Source organism: Lagenorhynchus albirostris, chromosome 20, assembly GCF_949774975.1.
Source record: "Lagenorhynchus albirostris chromosome 20, mLagAlb1.1, whole genome shotgun sequence".
NCBI classification, from domain to species: domain Eukaryota; kingdom Metazoa; phylum Chordata; class Mammalia; order Artiodactyla; family Delphinidae; genus Lagenorhynchus; species Lagenorhynchus albirostris.
The window spans coordinates 57,189,690-57,212,751 of NC_083114.1; the positions used below are offsets into that span (position 1 = coordinate 57,189,690).

Here is a 23,062-nt window from a genome sequence, read left to right on the forward strand (position 1 = left end):
TCTGCCCCATCTCTCAGAGGCTTCTTACTCAGAACATTTTCTCACCTAATCTGTCCGCCCTCTGCTTTAGGAATACGTCCTTAGTTTTTTCTGTTCTTCTTGTTCTGGTCCGACTATGAGGAATGCTCTGTCCCATGATCATTTTCGTTGTTGTCCTTTTTTTTTTTTTTTGGCCACGATTCTGGTTTGGAGAGCAACAGTTACAGAGCACGGTGCTGTTTTCCTTCCCACCTCCAGCTTGCCTCCCTCAAGACATTTCTCTAGTTGGAATGTTAAATCTTGGAAGATGGTGGTGACTTATTACATCTACCCTCTGCCTATCTCCCTGATGCCCTGTGGCTGGAACTGGGACCCTATGGAATTAGATGGTGGTGTGATTTTTTTCCTGGGCCAGCTCATGCTCCTACATTTTGGTTTTCCAAGAAAAATGGTCCTTGGTTGGACCTTTGATTTTTTTCACTTTTAAGGAAAAAAATCAGCCACATGGCTTAAGACCTGAAGATCTAGTTTCTCTTCATGGCCTTCTTCAGAATGATCCAACTTTCACTGTGCTTGGAAGACATTCATCAGGGTTCCAGCTGACCGCGTCCTCATGCCATTGAAGAAAAGATTTCTTCTCTCTTTTCTTTGCTTTTTCTTTGTTAATTTTGTTGTTTTGGCTGTATTTTGTGGAGGACTGCCAAATAAAAGTGCTTTTACTCAGTCGTCTTCCTTAGAGGTCCTGACCTAGGCAGATTAAATGGAATTTGTCAAGACACTTAAATGTCATGCAAGGTAACCGTTACTCAGCCTGCTTATACACAGGGAAATAAACTCAGATTTTTTTCCCCAGTAATTTCTAGATTAATACAGGTAGCTTATGAATTACTTTGAAGTTCTCAGCGTAAATTGTTTACTAATTATGGATCCTAAGTGACACTAAAGGAAGGTTTAGCAGGAACCTGAGGTCACTTCATTTAATCTGTAGACTTAAATCTCTTTTCCATTCATGGAGGAAAGAATAGATGAGAACATGAGCGGAGCTTTTTCATCTCAGATTGTCAGAGGGAAGAGCAGAGCAGAGGAAGCCGGTAAAGACACAGTCGAAAATGATACAGGGCTACCTAGAGCTGATGTCAGTGTGTGTCTGTATGTGTGAATGCATAAAACGTGTGTGAAAAGTTGGGAAGCCTAAGTGGTAATTCCCGGGAGCAGTCAGACTAAAGTGATTTTCAAGTACTGATGGGCATCGGTTCCCAACTCAGCCCTGGTGGCCATCTTTGACAAAGTCTGAACAGAAGCATTCTCTGGGTCAGAAAGACCACTGGAAACACTAGCTATAAATCTAAGATATTATTAATGGCCTACTTTTTTTTTTTTTGGCTGTGTTGGGTCTTTGTGTCTGTGCGAGGGCTTTCTCTAGTTGCGGCGAGCGGGGGCCACTCTTCATCGCGGTGCGCGGGCCTCTCACTGTTGCGGCCTCTCTTGCTGCGGAGCACAGGCTCCAGACGCGCAGGCTCAGTAGTTGTGGCCCACAGGCCCAGTTGCTCCGCGGCATGTGGGATCTTCCCAGACCGGGGCTCAAACCCGTGTCCCCTGCATTGGCAGGCAGATTCTCAACCACTGCACCACCAGGGAAGCCCTAATGGCATACTTTTAATTGTATCTCTGTAAAATCATATCACTGCTGCTGAATTTTAGAGGCTGAAGGTGACATTTTCTTTTTTTTTAAATTTTTATTGTAGTAGAGTTGATTTACAATGTTGTGTTAGTTTCAGGTGTACAGCAAAGTGAATCGGTTATACATAGAAACATATCCACTCTTTTTAAGATTCTTTTCCATGTAGGTTATTGCGGAGTATTGAGTAGAGCTCCCTGTGCTCCACTCCCCATTCATCCCTCACCCCCTCCTCCCCCGTAACCATAAGTTTGTTTTCTACATCTGTGAGTCTATTTCTGTTTTGTAAATAAGCCCATTTGTATCATTTTTTTTAGATTCCACATATAAGTGATGTCATATGGTGTTTGTCTTTCTCTGTCTGACTTACTTCACTAAGTATGATCATCTCTAGGTCCATCCATGTTGCTGCAAATGGCATTATTTTGTTCTTTTTTTATTATAGCTGAGTGACATTTTCTAAAACATGTTCCAGGTTAGGAAAACCAGAGGGAAGAAAGATTAAGACTGACTAGGTCTTACCTGGAAGAAAGGAGAATTTCTAAAGGTGTGTTCTCCTTTTAAGGCCCCTAAGGAATTAATTTGTTACCTGTAACTTTCTGGAAGGCCCTTCCAGAGCCTCAGGGAGCAGCTTATCTGCCTCTAAGTCCAAACGATTCAATAAAACATTCATTCAGCCATCTTAATCCCTTTATACACGGAGTGTCGATCCTTTCCATAGTTTTTCAAGAAACCATATTTTTCAGGGTTGGTTGGTTGGTTGGTTTTGTCATCCCACTCTTTATTCCTTATCTTCTTCAAACACAAAATTTTCAAACTTCACCTTCAAATGGGCCAGGGAAGCAGGACAAGTTCTAGAGAATTATGAGGTTGATGAAGCTTTTCTTTGTCTCTCTAACTTTTAAGCCACCCACCAGGATACCTTCTGCTGCAAAAGTATTTGCTGAGGATTACCAGAAACCTCTGGGAATATGAAGAATGCAGTTTGTACAGAAAAGTGGAAGCAGCAAGGAAGGGAATGATGGCCTGGTAGCCAGGCCAAAATATCCAGGAAACACATTCTCCATCGATGAGGACGTGTTGTAGCCTAGTAAGATGGAAGTTTCTCAGGGTCCTGAGTCAGCGAAGGGTTGATGTATCCATTGGAAAAATCATCCACACCAAGCATGGCACTGACCAGTTTGTCTGCCTGGAAACTGTTTCTTTCGTGGCATGTGGAAGCTGGTAGATATGAAGGAGATACCTTCTCCTGTCCTTCCCCCTCCAGTGAAGGGTTCTCCATAACCTTCTCCTATCCTTCCCCCTCCAGTGAAGGGTTTTCCATAACCTTCTCCTATCCTTCCCCCTCCAGTGAAGGGTTCTCCATAACCTTCTCCTATCCTTCCCCCTCCAGTGAAGGGTTTTCCATAACCTTCTCCTATCCTTCCCCCTCCAGTGAAGGGTTCTCCATAACCTTCTCCTATCCTTCCCCCTCCAGTGAAGGGTTTTCCATAACGTTAATCTTTCAACAGGTCTCACAGTGGATCACCCTGGTGTATGTTCATTTCTTGGGTGAGTTTGACTTTTGGACACGGAGACAAGTACCTTCAAGACCTTAGGCACCGAATCCAGCCCAGTCAACAAGATTCATGGAACACCTGTGCTCCTGCAACTGGGATAGCACTTTGACAAATCAACTAACAGAAAGGTCATGAGACATCGGTAGAATTTTCGTAACTAAACGCAGTTCAGTTTCCTTAGATCATGCTTCCTCTTTGTGGCACAAACTCAAATTGCGTGGTGAAAGCATGGTTGGAATACACAGTGTATGTGGATTCCAGAACTGCATGATTCTCTGGAGCTGGAAGCACGAGGAAATCCTGAGATGGAAGAAAATGTGCCTTGCATATAAGTCAGAAGGAATTAAACTGTCCATGCAGCCATCTAACGAACCTGTCAAGATGCCAATTTCTGGCTGTCGTGTGCATCAGCTGTGTGCACTGATAGATCCCTGGCCTCCTCTGCTTCCATTCCTGCCACCAGAGAAGGGGCAGCAGCTTTGTCCACTGCAAACTAAGACTGTATAACAAGGCTAACAGAGCACCGTGGGTCAAGTTGCAGCAGGAGTGCTGGCAAATACATGGGAATGAGTCAACGCAGGATTAGAACAAAGAATGTAATTCATGGAACCATCTCAAATGTACATGTTGGGATGTGCTGAATCGTCCGGCTGGAGTGGCTATGTCGCAGCATGTGAAGGTGATTTACATAATTGTGAACTGGTGCCCACAGAACCAATGTGACTTGGAAATTTACAACCCGGAAATCATGGAAGATGTACACAGAGGCAGACACAACCTGTAGTAAACAAAACCCATGACAGCCCTTGACTACTGTTAAATATTTAGTGAACTCCAATAGGACACAGCTAGGATGGGACTGGTGGCTCCTTGAACTACTGAAGGGCCAAGCCTGGGCCCCCTCCCACCTAAGAATGAAAAGGTTACATTGTTGCAAGTGAGTGTGGTAACCTGGATTCAGCTCAACTGGAAGAGTTTAGGAATGTGAACAGAAGCGTTACTCTGAATCTATCTGCCTTCCAGAAGCCTTCTGATGTGTCTACCTATAAATACGCTTCCCACCCTCAAAATCAATGTGTATTCTTTAACCTTCCAATCAGCCCTCTCTCCTGACTCCAGTTTCTTTTTTTTCTTTTTAGAATTTTTTTTTTTTTGATGTGGACCATGTTTAAAATCTGGATTGAATTTGTTACAATATTGCTTCTGTTTTACGTTTTGGTTTTTTGGTTGCGAGGCATGTGGGATCTTCACTCCCTGACCAGAGATCGAACCCACGTCTCCTGCATCGGAAGGCGAAGTCTCAGTCACTGGACCACCAGGGAAGTCTTCTGATTCCTCTGTTTCTTAATTCAGCCATGCCGAGACCAGCTTTGATGCTTCCAGCCACCTTCTCCTCCACCGTGATTTAAACAGTTGTCAAGTCACGTACATCCCTTTTCTGAATCATCTCTGGAGATAATCCCTTCCTTTCCATTCTCAAGTCCAAGTACTTATGGCCTCTCACCTGAACTATTGAGCCATAGGCGCTTAATTAGTCTACAAAGCTCCATCTTCATCTCCTATCCCTCCAGTCACCTGTGTGCATTGGGCCCGTCATCTTCCTAAAAAGCCCATCATTTTAGCTTCTTAAAGAGCGACATCATTCCCTTATTCACAAGACTTCAGTGGTTGCTCACAACCTTCTATTTCAAGAAAAATCATTTAAAGTCCTTAAGCTACGTTCCAATCATATTCCTCGTTAATGTCACAGAGTAGCTACCCCCTAGACGAGGGCTTCTCATTGACATATTGGACTGAATACTTGCTCTTCGCGGGGGCCTGTCCTGTGCACTGTAGAATGTTTAGCAGCGTATCTGTCTAGATGCTGATAGCACCCAGCCCCACAACTGTAGCAACCAAAAAGGCCTCTAGACATTGTCAAAAGTTCTGGGGTAGCAAAATTCCTGCCCTAGACAAGATGGGTGTCTTAAGGTTCTTAAGATATGCCTTAGGTCTCCCATGTTTATATGTGGGTTTGCAGTGGGTGCTCTGCCTGCAATGTCCTGCCTGCCACCTTTATCCCTTCAAACCATACCCATCATTTCAGGTTTATCTCCAAAGCTCCCCGGTACCATCGTCCTCTCTGTTTTAACCAACCTTCCTGAATAGAAATATTTTCCTTTGCCTTTGGATCACCACAGCACTTGCTGTACTTCCTAAACCATTTAGCTTATTTTGACCATTTTCCTTCAACCTGACTGCTAAAAAAATTCACAGAAGCAAATTTGGGGCCCATTATACAAACATATAAATATTAACGGCATGCCTTATATAAGCTACTCTCTATTCTGTTTTAATTTTACTTCCCTTCTATTTCGCCTCTAGCAAATCTATTGTATCTTTTTGTATGAATTTTTTACTGGTGTCTAAATACTAAAAGAAAAAAGTCTTCATGTAATTATCTCAAACTCACTGATGAATACAGTAATGCGATGCTCTCTTTTATCAAATATGATAGGAAATAAACCACAGCCTCTTTACAGAGAGAAAAAACAAACAAACCAGAGTGAGCCGGACCCTCAGAACCATCTGCACCTTCCTCTTCCTTTTTACTTGAGGAACCTGGAATCTGGGAGGAGAAAATGGCCTTCCCGAGGTGGTAGATCCAGCCTGTTACAGTCAAGATAAGTGTCCAGGGCTCCTGTTCAGAACTATTGTACTAGACCATTTGTTCCTCATATGGGTTCCACGGGTCAGTGTCTTGTGCACCACTTGGGAACTTATTAGTAATGCAAATTCTGGGGCCTCTCAAGCCTGCTACTTAGACATTCTGGGGTGAGGGCCTTCTCTCTATGCTTGTCTCGTGCAGGAAATCTCAAGCTCCAGTGCATCAGAATGACTCAGAGGACCGGCTTACATTCAGAGTGGTCCTTTACCACGGGCAATGCTGGGTGAGAGGTAAGCGGATACGGATTCGCAAGAGCAGACTGGGAAAGGCGGCTGTGCTCAGTATCAAGTGAACAACCTGACCTACTTCCTGGAATTTACAACTTAATGCAGATTCCTTTGTTGACGTAGTAAAAATCTTTACTCCACTTGAATCACCGTAGTGTCTGTTTCATCTTAATTTAGGAGCATAATGAGTTTGCATCACATTTAAAATAAAAACCCACTAAAATTCATTCAGCTCGGATTTTTATCATGTACTGTAGGGTGCAGAAATGCTAAGCATAGGCATATCTGTCTTAGCGGAAAAAAAATAGATGAAAATGCAAACAAGTTCTAGGCATTTTCAGAATGATTTGTTTAAATACAGTGCTTAAACATATAATGACATCCACTAAAATTAAGAAATAGAACATACATACAAAAGCCAATAGAAGAAGAAACAAAGACAAATACATTAATATATTAATGGATGGAGAAGAAAGAGAAGGGGCAAAGGAAAATAGAAAACGTGATTATTCATAATATAATAGTCATAGATGTTCTCCTCAAATTTGTTATAAAAATCAGACATGTAAAAATAATCAGACATAAAAAGATAGAGAATAAAGGGTGAAAAATAAAGATATACTGGGTAAATACCAAAACAAAACAAAACCAAACCCTAAAACAGCATTACCACATTAATGTCTGACAAAAAATAAATAATTCAAGGCAAAAAGATAATTATTTTGTTTGATAAAGTTACAATTTGCCGATAAGATTTAACAACCATTACCGTGAGCAATATATCAGTATATCATAGTGATATATCACATAACAATATATCTTATATCAATATATTAATATATCATAACTTAATATATCTTTGAAATATACAGGAAGCAAGTGCCCTTAAAGACAAGTAGAAATGGACTATTCCACCATTACGGTAGAGATTTAAACAGACTTAGTTCAGTAGTCAAGAGATTAAACAGATAAAAAATATTTAAGGGTATTGAATATTTGAATTATATAATGATAACATATAGACTTATATGTTATCATTATATGTTATATAAACATATAGACTTTGTACTTAACAAAGGGCAAATATACTTTTATTTCAGTCATGGCATATTCCCAAGAAAATGGCCATTATGTTGTAAAGAAAATAATATATTATGTTTTCTGACCACAGTTCAATAAAATTATATATTAAAAACAAAAGGAATGAGATAGGCTCCTTACACACACACACACACGAAAGCACACACAAAAAAACAAATATCCAGCTGGACATTTTTAAAGACTCTTTTTGATAACCTTTGGGTTATTACAAAGTACTCAGACACTTTTAATAAATAAATAAACATGAGAATGCGGCAGGTCCAAAAACTTACGGATTTTGGCAAAAGTGATACTCAGATGATATTTTATAGACTAATCATTATTATAAAACAAAGAAAACAAGAATAGGAAAAATGAACAACAAGTTCAACTCAAAAATCTTAATAAGACCTGAAAAAGAGGTATATTTTCATGGTAAAAAATATGAAAACTATAAATAGATTATAAAGAAAAAAACGAGAATCACCAACAATCCCATCATTATTATTATTTCCTTTCCTGTAACCATAACACATATAGTAAATAATAAATAATTCAGGTCAAATGCCTCAAATTATTTGATGTTTGTACAGTTTCTGGGTTGAACTTCCCCCTTCATCTTACCAATGTCAAAAGCAAGACTCCTTAAAAATGAGGCCCCTGGGCATCATCGTGAGTGCATTTAGTTTCATGCGCGTGTGTGTATGTGTTAGGGTGGGGTGATGGGCAAAAGGAACCTCCTCATAATTCTTTGTCAGGAATTTGGCTTTCTTTTTAAAAAAAATTTGTCGAAAAGAAAATAGATGGTTCATTTTAGCACATTTTCCAGAAAGCTTTCGGTGACTTGAAAATTTGGTAAAGATTTGACCTGCAAAATGAAGTGATGAAGATGGTGAAGAAAAAAAATATACAAAAAAAAAAAAAAAAAAAACACAAAAAAACCAGGGCTTCCCTGGTGGCGCAGTGGTTGAGAGTCAGCCTGCCGATGCAGGGGACACGGGTTTGTGCCCCGGTCCGGGAAGATCCCACATGCCGCGGAGCGGCTGGGCCCGTGAGCCATGGCCGATGAGCCTGTGCGTCCGCAGCCTGTGCTCCACAACGGGAGAGGCCACAACAGTGAGAGGCCCGCGTACAGCAAAAAAAAAAAAAAAAAAAAAACACAAAAAATATACATATATCTGCAAGGAAGTGATAGCGAAGGAATCCTTCAGAGTCCAATGAGGGGAAATCAGTTTGGGCTCCAAGGTTAACAGAGGAGGTTTTCTTACACAACCAACCCTGATAGAAATATTACCAAACTTCTCTCAAAGAGCAAGGCTGCTTTTGTTTGGCTAGAAGGTCCAGGAAGAGCCAACCTTTTGCACTTGGAAAGCCGTTATGTTTTGGGGCAATAAAGCCATTTTGTTCAGCTGAAGGCATCTGGGGCACCTAATGCATTTCTTGTTCAGGCATTGACCCGACTAGGAGGTGTGCCAGGAGACTACACACTTCTCCCGGAATAAATGAGAATAAGGAACGACCAGTGTGTCCAAACAAGCTGTGAAATCCTATCCCTCTTGCGTCCTGAAAAGAGTCCAGTGCCCCAAGAGAGAGGAAATCGATTCTGTAATCTGATAGGTTTGGCATTTTGCCAAGAATAACAACTTCCCTTCACGTAGCAGCAGGCTCCAGGTGCATAAGTGCCACCTTACACACTCCAGTGCAAAAAAAATGAAAACCACCTTGGCATTTAATGCATATAATATAAGATGACAGGTAATGGGATGGATTTTCTCAGCAAGAGTGGAAAAGAGTCTGCTTGCATTTCCCGCACAGACACTGTACTGGAGGTCTTCTGCTTTGATTGCCAAAGTCAGAGCACAAATATAGAAATATAAAATTAGATTACTGTAATTGTTGTTCTCATTTCCTTCATGCTACTGTAAGCTCTTTGTAAGCTCAATACCCATCATAGTTCTAGGTGCTTGATGCTTGGTGAACGTTTCCCAAATGCGACAAGCTCCCTTCTTTCTGGGTGCACTTAAATGTCTTGAATTTGGAGTCAAAACTATCTATATGAGAAAATGAAAAACTGCTACTACAAGTATAAAACTAATAGATGTATAGTACTTTATAATTTATGAAGCACTTTTACAAAACCTCTCTCCCTTTAAATCTCACAAAATTCTGTTTTTATTCTTATTTTCCAGTGAGCAAACTAAGGCTCAAAAGTCTTAAGTCCTTAGAAAGGCAAGTTTTTGCAGCCATTTCTCTGCAGAAGATGACTCAGGCTGCAAATCATATTCCACTAAGTGGCGTTAAATGCATCGTACACAGAAATAAAAAGAAAAGGGAGAAATCAAATCTGTTACACAAAACTTATAGGTGGTTCCTTAAAGAATTTCTTAGAAAGGCAAGTTTCTTTAAGGAAAATAAATATGTGAACTATATATATATATATATATATGTGAACATATATGTGAAGTTCCTCAAACACAGCTTTAAATATCTGCATGGCTCTGGGTTCAGATGGATTGTTTCTGGGGGTTTTTGCTGCTGATGTTGTTGATTTGTTTTCGTTTTTGTTTTCTCCACATCAACCTACAAGAACTCAACTCCTCTGTGCCACTGATATGGACAGAGTAATAACCTCCTCTGAGTGGTTGTTCCGTACATCTAGTTACAAAGGTCTGGAAATACTAGATTCATTAAAGTAAAAATTTCCAAGCTTAGGTAAGTATTCAAGGAAATTCTTCAGTTCCTTTTTTTCTTTCTTTCTCTTTTCTTTTTTTTTTTTTTTGCAAGCATGTAGCTGGTTTTCATATGCATTTAAACAATACAGCTAGTCTAGTTTTACAAATGGCGCTATCTGGACCAGCACATTTTTTTTTTTTTTTACAAAAAACAGGATCGTGTTCTAGCTCACCAGACACACCTTGTACCTTTGCATTTTCCTTTGTAAGTAAATCCTATATTGCACAGAGCTTCATGCAAATCACTAGCAGGAAATAGCAACCTAAGCCCTTTTTCTTTTATTTTATCTTTTATTTATTTATTTTTTTGCGGTACGCGGGCCTCTCACTGTTGTGGCCTCTCCCTTTGCGGAGCACAGGCTCCGGACGCACAGGCTCAGCGGCCATGGCTCACGGGCCCAGCCGCTCCGCGGCATGTGGGATCTTCCCGGACCGGGGCACGAACCCGTGTCCCCTGCATTGGCAGGCGGACTCTCAACCACTGCGCCACCAGGGAAGCCCCCTAAGCCCTTTTTAAATCATGCCAATGTGCAGGTTCAGGACTGCCTTATTTCACTTAAGGATGGTGGGAAGAAGAGGTCACGTTTTCTTCTAGCCAACGTAATTCATCAGTCCATTAGAAGGTGTAAACTTCTAATGGGGGCAGACTCTTTACATCCTGACCCCTTTCTCCCAGGTGAGTATTGCAATAGGACCACTGCTGAGGTCTTTGCATCTCCGTCCCCCATCTCTCTGTTGTGAAACAGCTTGTTTATTGCAAGTAGCAACAGGATTTAAAAAAAAAATTTTTTTGTTGCCCTTCACTAATTGCTGTTTTGGCATTCTCCTATCCACTTCTTTTTATTATCCTAGAAAATGATCATACACCTATAGAATGTTTAAGACCGGTGAATGCCTGAAGGCAGAGCAATTTCAGTTGGTGCCAGTGAGCTTATTAGATGGTCCAATATGAGCAGACCCTGGAAGTGGACCTTGTTTTAGGAGACTCTACATTCATAGAACACGTATAAGCCAGGACAAGGTAGAATTTCCCAAGCAAGGCTCACTGCCTTATCTTGGTAAATCTGTGCCTCGCTTCAATTAAACCTTACAGGAAGACTCCTGCTGGAAAAGTTCAAATGTTTCAGAATAGAAGGGAGAAGAGAGCTGTACACCAAGGCAAAAGTACATACTGTATTTATCATCCAACACAGCTCTTTATATAATTACATCCTGGTGCACGTTTTATTTTTGGTTCTTGAATAAAGTCACTCAGATTAAATTAAGGAGTATGCAGGAGAAGGTGCTTCGATGCTTCTTTCTGTTTCCATGGCAACCCTGGGGCATCTTCTTCAGCTGCCTCATTGACTGGATGTGCCCAAGTGATGCAGGCTGTAACTTTCAGCGGAGCCTGCAAAGGAAGGGAGGAGGCCTCTGACCACCAAGAGCTCATGGCAGGACTGAAGAAAACCTCGGCACAGAGGATCCACTTTCCTTAGTTTTGTTTTTTTTTTAATAAATTTATTTTCTATTTTTATTTTTTGGCTGTGCTGGGTCTTTGTTGCTGCGTGCGGGCTTTCTCTGGTTGCAGCGAGCGGGGGCTACTCTTCGTTGCGGTGCACGGGCTTCTCATGGCGGTGGCTTCTCTTGTTGCGGAGCATGGGCTCTAGAAGCGCGGGCTTCAGTAGTTGTGGCTCGCGGTCTCAGTAGTTGTGGCTCGTGGGCTCTAGAACGCAGGCTCAGTAGTTGTGGATCATGGGCTCTAGAGCGCAGGCCCGGTAGTTGTGGCGCACAGGCTTCGTTGCTCCGCGGCATGTGGAATCTTCCCGGACCAGAGCTCAAACCCGTGTCCCCTGCCTTGGCAGGCAGATTCTTAACCACTGTGCCACCAGGGAAGCCTCTCTCCTTAGTTTTTGTATGAATGGTTGTCATCTGAGGGTGCTTTGCCAAGTGTTGTCAGGGATGTGTCCACACTTGCCTTTGAAATGTCTCTATTGGTACATAATCTGTTTTCATGGGTCTAAGTGCCTAATGCAGCTGTTCATATATTTTAAAGGAAACTCCTAGATGCTATTTAGTGAAACATGCTCTCTTTGTCTGCAGGATCAAATAAAACGTTGCTTAACTGGGACTTTAAACATACAAGTGTTTTAGCAAAAATTTGAAAAATAAAAGCCAAATAGAACGACACAGTGTGAGATTTGATTCATTTGTTCGTTATACAGCAGGGAACCCAGATACTTGCCCAAAGGCGAGGATAATTTCACAGACCTAATCTAAGCAGTGTCTGGGGTCAGAGCGGTCATTTAGCAGGAAGAAGTAAAGGAACAGCATCTTAGGGGACAAAGTTTTTACAAAACTACCTCAAATGATTCCCAATAAGGTGTTGCAGAAATATTTGAATCCATGGTCACAACCCTGGAAAAATATTTAATCAAGTGAAGATCTCTGTGCAGTGCCTAATAAGTCATAAGTATTCAACAACTGGTACTTATAATTATACAGAGACATTTTGTATATAAAACTCAGTTTTAAGACAAAATGAATATATAGTGGTACCACCCTTTTTCCAAACTATGTCCTATTGAAGACAAAATCCATACAGAAAGTTTTGAGTAACCAGCACCATATAATAATTCCTCAATAAATTTTTGGTCAAATTGAACAGAATTTTCTAGAAGCCAAACCCATTAACAGAGTCAACCATTCAGAATGTAATTTCACACTTGAAATAAAAAAGATCTCTGAAAGTTAGTACCATCACCACAAAAACTCTATGCTCAAGCCAGGTCTTTTGTGTCTCACCTGTACCTTTCCGGCTATTATTAGTCATATAGTCTTTATAATGGATTATCTGATTTCCTCAAAACAGCAAAGAGAAGCAAAAACCTAAATGGGGTCTTCCCTGGTGGCGCAGTGGTTGGGAGTCTGCCTGACGATGCAGGGGACACGGGTTCATGCCCCGGTCCGGGAGGATCCCACATGCCGCGGAGCGGCTGGGCCCATGAGCCATGGCCGCTGAGCCTGTGCGTCCGGAGCCTGTGCTCCGCAACGGGAGAGGCCGCAACAGTGAGAGGCCCGCGTACGGGGAAAAAAAAAAAAAGAAAAGAACCTAAATGGTGCTAAGGACAAAATAGTAGCTGATTGTTTAATGGACAGACTTCAAAGCACACCCCACCAGGAAGAGATGTACCTAGTAGCTTGAACCACATAAAGAAACGTTAAATAATACACACTATTTTTTGAATGAGGCAGAGAATTGTATAATATTTTAGCAAACCATTCCTCCAAAACAATGAATGCCCTCGAGGCAACAAACTTCAGTTATTCCAAGAGAACCACTTATGTGTAATTATCCATCATTATTATTCTTACTATTTAGTAACACGTGTGCTGAGTCTGGCTCACCTTTTCTCTCTTCACTTTCCCAACACTTGTACTCCTCTAGCCTCCAAAGCAGATGACTGACTTTTCCAGTTCTAGGACTGCCCGTCTTGCATCCTGGGGAAACCCTGTGTCCCAAACAGACCAGGACAGCTGGTCAACCTATTCCAGAGCCAGGTACTATGATAGTTTTATTCACCCATGCCTTGTAGGTATCACCTTATAATTATATAAAAATGTTTAAGTCATTATAACAAACCTCATATAGTGGCTCAAATCATCAGGTCACTAGGCTCCTTTGCTCACTCAAAATGCATAAAGCTAGGTTTCTCTTTTTATTTCGTTTCTTTTAATTGGGGAAAGCAAATCTGATTGATGTAGTCAGTGTTTCGAGCTTTAATATGGAAATTTCTAGAGAGAAACATGTTTTCTTCTTTGTGAGTATTAGCTAGAGGTTGTTGCTTAAAGAGGCTGGAGTTGGGAGGCCTTGCTTGGCTTTCACTGAAAAGGCCTAAGCAGAAAACCTCTGAAATTCTACCCTCACCCTTTCTTTTTGTACAATTTAATTTTCTTTTTTTTAAAGTAGAGGTGGGACTCATATAGCACTCAACCTGTTGCCTGGAGTTACCATCCTGTATCTTGTTTAATGGGACCGATCACCAAGCGGATCATGTTACACCTTTGGCAGCCCACAGCTGGAGGAAAGCAGAAGTGTGGGATGTGGTGGGGTGCCTGCCGTTTGGTTAGTAACAGAGCTTTGTGGTTTCACCTCGGGACAGACCTCAGCGATTCCTAGTTAACTGAAATTAATCTGAAGTTTGAAATTTACCTAAATCCCACCACTGATGCTTATTTGTAATTAATCTACCTTTGTGAGTTGTCCTCTCTCCTCAGGAACCAAAGGAGCAATTGTAGAGCAGGTTATGAAGGAGGTGGGTGCTCATGTCTAGTCTCCTATGTGGAGAAAAAGAATGCATTTTCATCACCAAGGAGAATAAAAACTGAGAAGCAGAGAGGCCTGAAACGAAATGATGAAACTTTTCCCAAGAATGCCTCCAAATGGAAAGCGTAGTATAATGATAAAAAGCTCAGCCCAGTGCTAAACGGCCTCCATTTATTTTAATTGAAATATAGGTGATTTACAATATTGTGTTAATTTCTGCTGTACAGCAAGGTGATTCAGTTACACACATATATACATTCTTTCTCATATTCTTTTCCATTATGGTTTATCCCAGGAGCGTGAATACAGTTCCCTGCGCTTATACAGTAGGACTGTGTTGTTTATCCCTTCTACATATAGTAATAGTTTGCATCTGCTCACCCCAAACTCCCAATCCATCCCTCCCCCACCTCCCCACTTGGCAACCACAAGTCTGTTCTCTATGTCTGTGAGTCTGTTTGTGTTTCATAGTTAAGTTCATTTGTGTCATATTTTAGATTCCACATATAAACGATATCATATGGTATTTGTCTTTCTCTGTCTGACTTACTTCACTCAGTGTGATAATCTCTAGATCCATCCATGTTGCTGCAAACTAAATGGCCTCAGTTTAAGGCTCAGCTCTAGTACTTACTAGCTGTGTGTGCTTACACAAGATACTCAACCTCTCTGGGCCTCAGTGACCTCATTTCCTTTTTTTTTTTTTTTTTTTTGGCCACACCGCATGGCTTGTGGGATCTTAGTTTCCCCAACCAGGGATCAAACCCGGGCCCTCTGCAGTGGTAGCACAGAGTCCTAACCCCTGGACTGCCAGGGAAGTCCCCTCATTTCTTAAATAGGGATAATAATCATGCAGAAGCCACAGGGTTGCTCTTAAGATTAAATTATTCAATACTCATAAAGAATGTAGAACCATCTTCAAAACATAGTAAGGGCTTTGTTAAAAGAAAAATATTTGTTAAAGGAAAAACATTAAGGAGCAACCCATATTTCAGGATGGGGATTTTCCTCAGTGTTTCCAATGGTGGAAAACAGTTAAGCTATTTGAAATTTGCCGGAGGAATTGACATTTTCTCTGAGACCACAGATCCTTGGTACCCTGAAACGCTCTATAGCTTAGTGGATTAAACTAAATTTAGAAGCACATAAAACCTGAATTTGAATACCCGCTCGATGATTTATTAGCTTTCAAATCCAGCCTCAGTTTCTTCCTGTATAACAGAGGTCAATAAATTACAGACCGTGTGCCAAATCTGGCCCTCCAGCCGTTTGTATACGTAAAGTTTTATTGACAGACAGCTGCACCATTTGCTGTTGTATTCTCCGTGGTTGATTTTGTAGTACCAGGGCAGAGCTGCATAGTTCTGACAAAGACTGTTCCACAAAGCCAGAAATATTTACTATCTGGCCTTTTAGGGAACATATTTGCCAACTCTGATCTATTACACGAGAATATAATAACCTGATTTGGTTTCGGGGGAATGAAATAATAGAAAGCCAGAACCCTACCCGGTTAGGCTCAATAACGAGTAACTTCCGTTGTTAACACAGAGACTCAAAATCTAAACCTTAAACGTTTTGTTAGTTTTGTTTGCTTGTTTCTCGGTCTTTTCTATCTAGGCCATTCTGTCCAGAAACAAAATACAAGCTTGACTTCCTCTTACTTGGATTAGAGTAATCTGCCCCCCACACCTGTTTCGGTGATGGGTTCCACTTATCCAAACTATCAGGGTTTATGCCCTCTTGTTTGGGAACCTTTGCTTTCTATCTCAGGGGTGCTACAGTAACCATACAGGGAGCCCAAAGATTCTTGCACTGATTTGTTTCCAATTTTTAAGTTTTTATTTAGAAATAATAAAATAAGACATAATATATAAAAATATGTACAATCCATGGTTTGTGCAGTACATTAGGAAGACTTTAGATACAAAAAGACAGCAAACGGGAAAATAATAACTCTCACAATTGTCAAAGGCCGGGATGGTTCAATTCACCGCAGCCCCAGAGCTGAAACCCAACATAACTAGAAAAGGGATTCTAGTTGGGAGTGAGTGACTATGCAACACTTTTTTTTTTCTTGTTTTTTTTAACCTTAACATTATTGGACACAGAGTGAAAAAACACTCACTCTGTTTCTCAGAACAAGCTTTTTACCTTTACTGAGTGGCATATCATCAAATATGAACCAACATTTGTTTTTTGTAAGAGTGACGTGATTTAGGGGACAGAACTCATTCAATAAACATCAAAGTTTGAGGTGGGAGTTGACAGGGAAGAAAGGAAGTGAAGGGAAGAAATAATGCACTGATAGAATTGAAAAAAAAAAAGATAAAACAAACTTTCACCAGGAATTTGGAAATGGTTTCAGAGTTATGGGTGACATCCTTAAAATGTCTGATTCAAGTATACTCTTAGAGGGATAGAAAACTATTCCTTTCTCAATAATCAAAATAGAATTCACTTTGTCTACCTTTTCTTTAAAAATAGGATAACCAGGAATCTAGTCCCCCTCCCAAAAATATAATGCCCATCCAGATATGGGCAAAAATTCTTTAAAAGGGAATAATTCCTAAGTAAATTCAGTGGGGGTTTGCTTGTCACGGAGAAGCCAACACAGATCCCGGAACAGACCCCAGATATTCACAGTGAGTCTCTTCAACCTGCATTCTAATGACATGTGTGCACTAATTAAGGAAACCCAGTCAATGACAAATGTTTTGAAGGTAAAATGCAGCAAAAACAAAAACAAAAACCGTTGTGCATCACCTGTGTCTTGGCTCTTGACAAAAAGAAAAAAAAAATTGTCACTGTGAAAATACTAATAACTAGAAAAAGCTTTCAAATCAACAGTCCATGCTGAAATAAATAACAGAAGAACATAGCAATACGAACCTTATAAGGCTGGTAAATATTTGCTAAAACCATGCTAACCGGTAGCATATAGGTACCAGCTCTCAGAAATGGCTGCACTGAAATTATACTTTCTATGGCAACTTTTTTCCCTTTACAGACTTCTATTTACATTTGGCTTTAAATATGAAAATATCTGATAAACTTTATAAAATGTACACTTTAAAAACATAGCTTCTGCAAAATTTTCTTGAAAAAAAAAAAACAAACCTGTGCACCAGAAATTTTAGATTTTTTTTTTTCTCTTTTTCAGAAAGAAGTTGCAAGAGTTCCCTCCCTCATTCTTGCCCCCTACCCACCCCCTTTCAAATATCTCAAGTCTTTTTAAGTGGCAGAGCTGTGTGATGGGAAGGTGCCTTTTCTGTGGTCACCCCCATTCTCCACTGAATCATCATTTAATTTACAGACCACTGAATACTCTTTGGTTTGATTATTTTCCTTTGCAAAAATATCGAAATAGCAGCAGCTGAAACCGTCAGCATCCTGTCAATGGCCGAACATTTGCCGTTTACAGAAGAATGTAAATTCTTTATCCACGCAATCCCTCCACCTCTCTAAACAACTTCCCTAATCTGCCTTTAAGTTTGGACTTAAAATAACATCCACTTGCTTGATATCTCTAACTTGGTTTCAGTGAAAAGAACTCCACAGTGTTCAAACCCATCGACTCTGAAGGCTGAGAACAGCAGAGACTGTCCAATTATTGCAGGCACTGCATTCAGATATGGCTGTTCAAGAACCATAGACCATCACAGACAACAGTTTACAAAATACAGGATTCTAGAACAAGCTGTTTTTTAATGGCATACAGGGATAGAATACCATAGGAGAGTTGATTTTGAGACGCCAATTAAAAAGAAAAGTCAGCAACCCCAGAATTCACAAATAAGGAACTTTAAACCAAAAGAGAGTTCCATTATGTTGAGCTAGAGCGGAAAACAAGACAAAACAAAATGTTTCTAGCAAGTCAGGCAGCCAGGCGGGAGAGGCTTCTGGAAAACAATGTGCCCTAAGGAGCCTGCTCTAGGGCTCCGCGGGCGAAGGGGTCAGCTCGGATTCAATCGTGAGCGTGCATCCGTCAGGGGGAAAGGACCCTTTTAGATCATTATCTCCTTTACTTGTGAGTCTCTTAGAATTTTTATGGCTCTTGTTGACCCTACATTACTGAGACATTTTCAATTCCTACTCTGTACCATTAGGAAAAAAAAAAAAAAAAAAGCAGTGTTCCCCTCCCTCCTGAATACTTGAGCTGATGAGCTACGTCAAAACGGCCCTCTTCCCACCTTCCCACTTCGGCATTCCCAGCCCCCTCGGATGCTGTAGGACTCAGTCCAGACAGCCCGATCGTAAGAGCCAGCCTAGAGGCCAGGCGTGGCATCTTTTGGAAGATGCAGTTAAGCTGGAGATGTACCAGCTGTCAGGGCAAGGAATTCAGCCACAGGGGCATAAACCTATTGATCTTTCAAGCTGGATGGCTCAGCGTCAAGGATGCCAACTCATTTCAACCTAGGTCTTGATTTCTGGAATCAATTTTGGAATGTGCAAAACATGGAAAAACCCAGAAAAAAAATCTAAGGGCACATCACCGTCTCTCAACGTCGTATGCGTTCACCTGGCTAGCACCACCTCGAAGGAAAGAAAAGATGTTTATATCGTGTGCGTGTGAATTTTTCTTCCCCTGTCTTCTTCCTCCTATAACGTGAAAGTTACATGAAGGAACAGAGATGTAAAGCACGGCGCTTACTCGACTGTGTGTGTGATGTTCTGTTTTCTGAATAAGGTGCAAAAGGAGAGGGCAGTTCACGGTCTTGCTGAGGTTAAAAGTTATTGTCTCTTGACTTCAAGGCAGCCGTGGGGCTTTCTTTCCTTTTTAGTATAAGCTCCACTGTGCAAAAATGTGCATTATCTTTGGTATTTATTTCAGGTAGTTCTAACTTAAAATTTGAGATCACCCATTAACATCATGGAGAAAAAATAAAAACCAATAACGACAACCCAGAGGCTACCATTTGGCTAGTGTTACATAATGCCCTTATGTAACCGGAAAGAGATTGACAGAGAGAGACAGAGAGACAGAGAGACAGAGAGACAGAGAGAGAAATCAATTCTAGCAAACAAATTACTGGCCTCAAAAAATCAGGCTCTCGTTTTGGCCACTAACAGCCAAATACCTGCCACTTTGAAGCGCATACCATGAGCTCTCGAGAAAGTTCAACACTGACTTTTTAAATTACACACAAGAAAAACTACACTGCAACAGTACAACGTGTGTTCGTGTAGTTAGCAGCTTTTCAAAAGTTAAGGCAGAGTCTTGCCTTGAAAACATTTAAAAATGTGATGCCATTTAAAAACATTCTTGTTCCCTAAAGAGAAGCATTCTGGAGACGTCAAATACCCAACCAACCAAGGCTTGCCTGCAAGTTCAAGTTTGGTATGAAAACACAAGACAAGACATAAACGTCCCATAACTTATTCTACAACGTGTTATGTGCCATCGGGTCACGGGGGGGCAGGCATGTTTAGTGCTTTAGGTTCATCTCTGAGCCTACAGTCTTTCTTTGAAAGCATCGTGCTAGCCTCAGTCCCTCGTGGTCACTTGTCTCAAACCACCTCTTCACCAGTACCGTCGTCTGCGTAACTGCTTTGGGCCTTTGACCAACAGACTGCGTTTCAAAGTAACTATTCCCGAGGAGGAATTAGTCATATCTCCGACTCTCGCCGTAAGGGCCTGGGCTCTAGGGGTACACTTGCCTGGTTGTGAAGGTCTATGTCAGGGGGTGTGTCCGTACTCGTGCTCTCTGGGACCCCGTTTTCACTGTCTTCTTCCTCTTTGCTTGTGAGGGCAACCTCATTTTCATAGCAAAAGGAATTAGCGCTGGAGAGGATGTATTTCTTCTCCGCTAAGTCCCTGGCGCTACAAAGGGGAGTGTTGGGTACTTCGTAAGTCTTGTGGAACCTCGAATAGTCTACTTTGTAGTAATGCTTCTCCTCGAAGAGGACGGGCTCGTAGCGGTGGCCCCAGAGGATTTCGTTGGCCAGGTACGAGCTCCGGCACTGCGTGGTCATGGCCGTGGCTTCCACCATGCCTTCGAGTATCACCACGATCTCAAAGTCCGCGTTGTCGATGTCCTGTTTGCTCAGATCGTATAAAGGGCTGTCCTCGTCTATCTCGTGGACGATGGTGATGGGGGACACCAGAAATATGCGGTCAATGCCGCTGTCAAAGCCGACGTTGATGTCTATTTGATCCAGGGGGATGTACTCCCCTTCGGAAGTAATCCTGGATTTGAGGAGCTGTGCTCGCACGTGAGCTTCCACCAGGTGGCTTTTCCGAAGGTTGCCCACCCGCCACATCAGACAGAGCTTGCCATCCCTCATGGCGATCACGGCGTTGTGGCTGAAGACCAGGGTCTCGTTTCTCTTCTTGGGCTTGGCCATCTTGGCCATGACCGCGCCAATGATAAAGGCGTCGATGATGCAGCCCACGATGGACTGGAAGACCACCATGAAAACAGCCACGGGGCACTCGTCTGTGACGCAGCGGAAGCCGTAGCCTATGGTGGTCTGCGTCTCGATGGAGAAGAGGAAAGCGGCCGTGAAGCTGTTGACCTCGGACACGCACGCTTTGCTCTCCTTGGATGCGTCCAGGTCCCCGTGGAGCAGCGCTATCAACCAAAACACGCAGCCGAAAAACAGCCAGGAGAGAACGAAAGCCAGGCAGAAGATAACCAACATCCACCGCCAGCGGATGTCCACACACGTGGTGAAGATGTCCGCCAGGTACCGCTGGCCCTTCTCGCCCACGTTGATGAACTGCACGTTGCAGTGGCCGTCCTTCTTCACAAAGCGGCTCCGGCACTGCTGTCGAGTGTGGACTTTACTCTTCCCGTTCCCAAAGCCATTGGCCACCGCCAGGGTGGCCAGCTTCATGCCGTCCTCCTCCGAAGAGACGATGCTGTAGCGGTTGGTGCGTACGCTGCCCATCACTTCTGCTGTGGACGCCAGCGCTTCTGCTTTGGAAAACAGTCTGAGTTTTTGCAAAACCCTTTGGAGAAACAGGTTTGAATGTTCAGTGAAGACCCACACACACAGAAAAGAAGGAGAGATGGGGGTCTCCAAGAGCCTTAAGGTTCTTTCTACCAAGGTCTCTCTCCTGGCGTGCAGAGTCACCTTAGTAACTCAGCTGACATCCAGAGAACAGGTCCTACCAAAAAAAAAAGAGAGAGAGAGAGAGAGAGAGATCGTTCGTTACAAAAGAAGTCATGGAAAAATGAAGTCTACTCCCTAAGGCAACATTTCCTAGCCAGACACAGGGTCAGATATAGATAAATGTCCTCTACGTTGAATTACTGGGTTTTTCGTTTCCTTGTAGCCCCAGAGAAATAGACAGATAAGAAAATATTTTCTTATATTATTTAGAAGCATGAAGTCATTAAACACAGAAGAGTTAGTTGTTCGTGACAGTCTTTCAGCTGAAATCTCAGGTCTCCCTTCCCCTATTTTTTGCCAGCGATCTGGAATATTCTACTTTACAGAGCTACCTCTCTCCTCTTATTCTCTTCCTTTGCCTTCGCTACTTGCTGGGGTCCCAGGTGATTAGGCAGAAGAAAGACTTTCTAACTCCAAGGTTTGCCATGAAGCTTTAAGAACGCGGACATGTCGGGAGAGCATTTCGCATGAACGCAGAACGTTAATATTAATTGAACAGCAGGTGCATGTTGAGAGAATATGAGAGCCCTTGATGACAAGTTGAAATCCAAAAGCACCGACTATTTTGTTTAAAAGATAAAACTGAGCAGACAGCCCTTCTAATCATCTGAAAGGGATCCCAGTTTCTGGAGACTGTTTGGGCTTATTCCGTCACTTCACACACTGAAAGCAGCCACTAGGCAGAAACGCCTGATAACATCTCTGTTAGCGCAAGTGATTCTGACTTGAAGACACAGGTTTACTCTGGGGGATACAGAGAGATCCTGTTGCCTAGCAATGAGAGTCCTGAAAGTCTCTGGAGGTGGGATTGTCATGTGTGATGACAGGCTAGGAAGTAAGCACCTTTGTGCCCAAGGACCAGGTCTTTAGCGGATTGACATAAGGCTGGAACTCATTTCGTGGAAGTCCAAGTCTACGTTTTCCCAAACAGAGACGACTTTGCAGTAGTAAATCGTAAGGGTCCCTCAGCTGACTTTTCACTTCCAGTGCCGCTGCTTGCTCTCTGTTCCTATGGAAAACGCACTCACCTTTACTTAATGAGAACAAATAGTAGTTTTCAGTTTTCTCCTCCTGCTCCATCTCTCCCCACCCCGGCCCAGGTGAAAACCACCCATTGACTTTGACTTCCAATTTTGCTCCAAAGAAACTCGTTTTTCCTGGACTCACAAAAGCCTAGGAGAAAGTCTAGGGTGTTTTGTTGACCAAATACAAATTTAAAAAAATGAATATAGCACAGATCTGAGAAATAAAAGTGATGCTCGACTTCTCAAACCACCAAATCTCTCTCCTGTATTAAAGGGGTCAATGAGCAACAGATGGACAGGATCAGAAATCTGTCGAAGCCCTGATGACGAAGACTCCACTTTTTCTTTCTCCCCCCAAGCCACATTCAGATTAAGCACTTAACAGAACCACGTCCAGCCAACTGCAAACAAAGAGAGCAAATCATTGGTCTGTTTCGGGCACCCCCTTAAAGAGAGGCAAGGTGCACTGTCTTTGAAAATGTCTTGTTACAGTCTTTTCACTTCTCCCTTTTTATCCAAGTTATTATGCAAGAATGCGCCCCAACACATTTTTCCTGAGATTAGTCATCTGTGAAAATTGCAATGTGTGTTACATTTTCGCAGCTTTTGACACCTAAGTGATGCCTGATTTGAAAGTGCCTTCGAATTAC

General features: G+C 42.0%; 1 protein-coding gene across 7 annotated transcripts in view; it reads right to left on the reverse strand.

Annotated features, from left to right (window-relative positions):
* Positions 1 to 23,062, reverse strand: part of KCNJ2 (potassium inwardly rectifying channel subfamily J member 2) — a 544,067-nt gene that overhangs the window by 517,474 nt on the left and 3,531 nt on the right. For 5 of the 7 annotated variants that reach the window (XM_060133887.1, XM_060133889.1, XM_060133886.1 and 2 more), the window contains exons 2-3: positions 19,930 to 21,382; positions 14,194 to 14,279 (exon numbers count right to left, since the gene is read on the reverse strand). In XM_060133887.1, the coding sequence (XP_059989870.1) occupies positions 14,247 to 14,279; positions 19,930 to 21,162 (1,266 nt within the window). In that variant the 5' untranslated portion in view covers positions 21,163 to 21,382 and the 3' untranslated portion in view covers positions 14,194 to 14,246. Of the gene's footprint in view, positions 1 to 13,349; positions 13,454 to 14,193; positions 14,280 to 14,418; positions 21,383 to 23,062 lie in introns of those variants that run through there. The other 2 variants (XM_060133888.1, XM_060133885.1) reach the window with 2 other exon arrangements.